The sequence below is a fragment of the Octopus bimaculoides genome, chromosome 4 (genome assembly GCF_001194135.2).
Source record: "Octopus bimaculoides isolate UCB-OBI-ISO-001 chromosome 4, ASM119413v2, whole genome shotgun sequence".
NCBI classification, from domain to species: Eukaryota; Metazoa; Mollusca; class Cephalopoda; order Octopoda; family Octopodidae; genus Octopus; species Octopus bimaculoides.
Genome location: NC_068984.1, coordinates 145,419,033 through 145,423,040, shown reverse-complemented (window position 1 = coordinate 145,423,040; position 4,008 = coordinate 145,419,033). Strand labels below are relative to the sequence as shown.

Below are 4,008 nucleotides of genomic sequence, written 5' to 3'. Positions count from 1 at the left end.
TATATATATATATATATATATATATATATATATATCAATGTATGTATACAAACACACATAATGGAATTTCTCCAAATCCTCTCCTAAATACTTCCCATTTGTTCTTGCACAATCTCTCACAAACTATTTCTTGTCCTCTACAACCTCTTTGGAGTCTTCAGTAACAAATCCTTTTTCCTTTGCAAACATGATGTAACTGCCGTAATCCATTCTCACTTTGGTTCTTCTTCTTCCTATTTCAGTTGATGGATGCTGATATTGTCATTGAAAACCAAGACTTGTTTTCCATTCTCATCCAACAGAACAAGTAAGTGTTCATGGTTTTTTCTTTCCTGCTGGTGCTATTATCTGTCTGTCTTTGTGGTTTTTTTCAAGATGCAACACATGTTTGCAATAACCGTTCTGTTATTTCTAATTGCTTATGGTACGAAGGAACCTTGTCTTGTGCTATGAAGCAGCATTGTTTCATGTCTGCTAGTTCGCTTCCATATGTTTGGTTGTGGTAATCTGCCGACATGGTGTGGCGCTGTTCTTGCACTTCGTCAATTCATTTTCTAAATACGGGGAGCAATTTTTCCAATTTTGAGAGGAGGGGAAGGTTGTTACATCAACCTCAGCATCCGACTGATACTTACTATATCAAACTTTTAAAGAACGAAAGGCAAATTCGGCCTCTGTGGCATTTGAACTCAGAATGTAAAGTTCTGGAAGACATGCCATTCAGCGTTTTCTGGCATTGTTAATTCTTTTGCCTGCTTGTCACCTTTAGTAACTTACAAAAATGCATATGAGGTTCCCAGACTAGTTCTGCAGCATGCCAACAGATGGCAGCACATGGTTGGGTGTGCAGTGAAAGCTAGCAGTGACCTTCATGAGGCAGTGTGCTGAGTGACATCACTGTCTTTACTTCGTAATTTGTGAAGTTTGTGTTTCTGTGATCATGTGTCTGCTGTAGTCTGCAATTTTGCCATGGACAGGAACAAAGAACTAACGTGAACTTTTGTGCTAAACTTGGGAAGTTTTTTAATCCCAGTACTTATTTACATTTGACAGATATTTGTCATCTTGTTTGTTGTAAATAATGTACATAATTCCTCATCTCTTAAATATAGAACCGGTACTTATTCTATTGATATCTTTTGCCGAACCACTAAGTTATGGAGATACAAACACACACACAGATATACATGGGCTTCTTTCAGTTTCCATCTACCACATCCACTCACAAGTCTTTGGTCAATCCGAGGATATAGAAGACACTTGCCTAAGGTGTTATGCAGTGGGACTGAACCCTGCACCATGTAGTTGGGAAGCAGACTTCTTACCACCCAGCCATGCCAGCCCCTTTGAACTAGATTTTACTACATCAGCCATCTTTTGTATGTGTATAAGTAGTCAATGAAGATGAGACATTGTTAAGTTGGCGAGGGCAAAGGTATTAGAATGAAAGATAATTAACTGGCAAATACAAAGTACTTAATTACTTTATACCTTTGACAGTAACGATTGAAATAACCGGATTCTCACAACCATTTTCTTCTAAATTAGCAATTCCAGACCCATGTAGGGAATTTCTATGGAAATACAATAATTAGATATAATAAGAACAAACACACATTATTAACTTTCTTTCTATTATTTCTCCTATTATGTAAATAACAAATTAAAAACCTTATAAAATACAAAAAAAAAAAAAATTAATGAATAGAATTGTAATATCTTGAAAAACATAACTCTCTCTCTAATTTCTTCTTTTTTTTTTTTTTGGTTGTGAACAATAGCATTATTTTAATTGGTTGCATTACTTCTGATGTTAACGAACTATTGTTACTGCATCTTCATACTCACCGCCACCCTGCCATCCATCCCTAGCGTTTCCTTTCAGCTTCTCTAGATTTTGTTTCCTTTGGTTTTCAGACCCATTATTTCACCTCAGCTTAATGTATCAACCGACAGCCTCTACTCCAACTTCTGGTGTGGGATTAATGAACATGTAAGTAAAATATATTACCATTCCCATTGTTCTTGTGTTTAGTTTTTCTTCTGTTGTCTTGTGAAGTGTTTAAATAGTCATAGAACTCTGACAGACCAAAAGATAACCAACAAAGGACCAGCATGGAATGGAACTGATTCTGTTCATGATAGTCTTTGAGTTTTGTTTGCAGTGACTTTGGTGACTGGATAGTTTGGGAATATAATAGTAAATAGTGAAACCGTTGATGACTGGTACTTTTCTGGGTTATTTTCCTTCATCAGCACAGAATAATTGTTCGGCTCGAGGTGGTGCTACCAAATTCCCATTTGAAATATATAGTTTTCAAAGTGACAATTAGTCACTGATTTATGAATTAGAAAATTACTGTTTTTCAATCTCACAACGAGAGAAGGGAAATAACCTGGAAATCGCATTACACAGATGTTGTTTTGAGCTGAGTGGGGGTGCTAGATTCCTTTGTTTGAAAATATAAGGACACAGATCGTGTCGTATTGCCAACAGGAGATGATGTCTCCTGGGGCTTAATTACAGCACCATTCGTCCTAAACCAGGACTGCCATGTTATGTTGGCAAATAATCTTTACTCCAAAGAAATGTTGCTGAATATCTCTCATGAGATTTACAAATAGCGATGATGATGATGATGAACCAACAACTCTAAAATACAATCCATTGTCTTCTTGTATTTTTTTTCTCTCTCTTCAGGGATATTATCAAAGAACACCAGATTATGAACCAATCGTCCGGTGGCACAAACAGGGTTGCTTTGAAGTACCAATGGTTCATTCTGTCTACTTCATTGATATGAACCATGTTGGGGTGAAGAAACTGTCATTCAATAAAGCCCCACCTGAATATAAAGGGCCGTTTGATGATATCATACAGTTTGCTTTTTCTGCAAAATATGCCGGTAAGTCTTAGAATACATTCCAGTTGTCATAGCTAATTAGTGTGGGTTAACTTAATTACACATTAACAAGTTTGCTGGGGAAATGGCTATAGAATTGATTCATTTCTGGGCGATCTGAAAATAGCAGATGAAGAGACATCCAGCAAAAAAAATTTGCAATGCCTGAATCTATGTCATTTATTATGACATCAATCTCAATAGTCTTGAAGAGCCTTGGCTCTGTTCCCTCTTCCAGATTTTGCACAAAAAAAAAAAAGAAAATGGAAAAGTCTAGAACCATATTATCCACGGTGTGTTTGTGTGTGAGTTTGGTATTAAACATAGCACTCAGGTGTACACACACCAATCTGATACTTGTTAATAAAGAATAGAGTAGAATTTATGCAAAATAAAAAAAAAATAAAAAAAAGAACCTTAGAACCATTTACCAGTCTGAAGTCTGCTATTTTACCATATTTATGTCAATATTGTATTTTTTGCTTTGTGTTTTCAACAGGAATGTCGATGCATATCATCAACACAGAATTTTTTGGACATCTTATGGTTCCTTTAGAGTCAAAAGATACTTTAGAAGATGAAATTGAACAGTTTCTGCACATTAAACTGGAAATGATTGGTGAGTCTTCTCCCATGCTTGCAGCAACTTTGCTTTCTCAGGTTACAAAAGTATCACCTTTGGGATTAGGAGGAAGAATTTGTTGATTTCAGCAGAACCACGCCAAAATCAAAGATGTCCACTCACTGTACGCATGCATACATGTACATATATACATGTATGTGTATATACATAATATATATATATCATCATCATCATCATCGTTTAACGTCCGCTTTCCATGCTAGCATGGGTTGGACGATTTGACTGAGGACTGGTGAAACCGGATGGCAACACCAGGCTCCAATCTAATTTGGCAGAGTTTCTACAGCTGGATGCCCTTCCTAACGCCAACCACTCAGAGAGTGTAGTGGGTGCTTTTACGTGTCACCCCCACGAAGGCCAGTCAGGCGGTACTGGCAACGGCCATGCTCAAAATGGTGTCTTTTATATATGTATGTATATATTTATATATATGTATATATATATATATATGTATGTATCTAT

General features: G+C 36.4%; 1 protein-coding gene across 1 annotated transcript in view; it reads left to right on the top strand.

The window, feature by feature from the left end:
- LOC106878759 (procollagen galactosyltransferase 1) overlaps window positions 1–4,008 on the top strand; it is a 125,638-nt gene that overhangs the window by 108,188 nt on the left and 13,442 nt on the right. Inside the window, exons 4-7 of the mRNA XM_052967583.1 lie at window positions 243–307; window positions 1,918–1,993; window positions 2,702–2,906; window positions 3,403–3,522. Of these exons, the coding sequence (XP_052823543.1) occupies window positions 243–307; window positions 1,918–1,993; window positions 2,702–2,906; window positions 3,403–3,522 (466 nt within the window). The remainder of the gene's footprint in view (window positions 1–242; window positions 308–1,917; window positions 1,994–2,701; window positions 2,907–3,402; window positions 3,523–4,008) is intronic.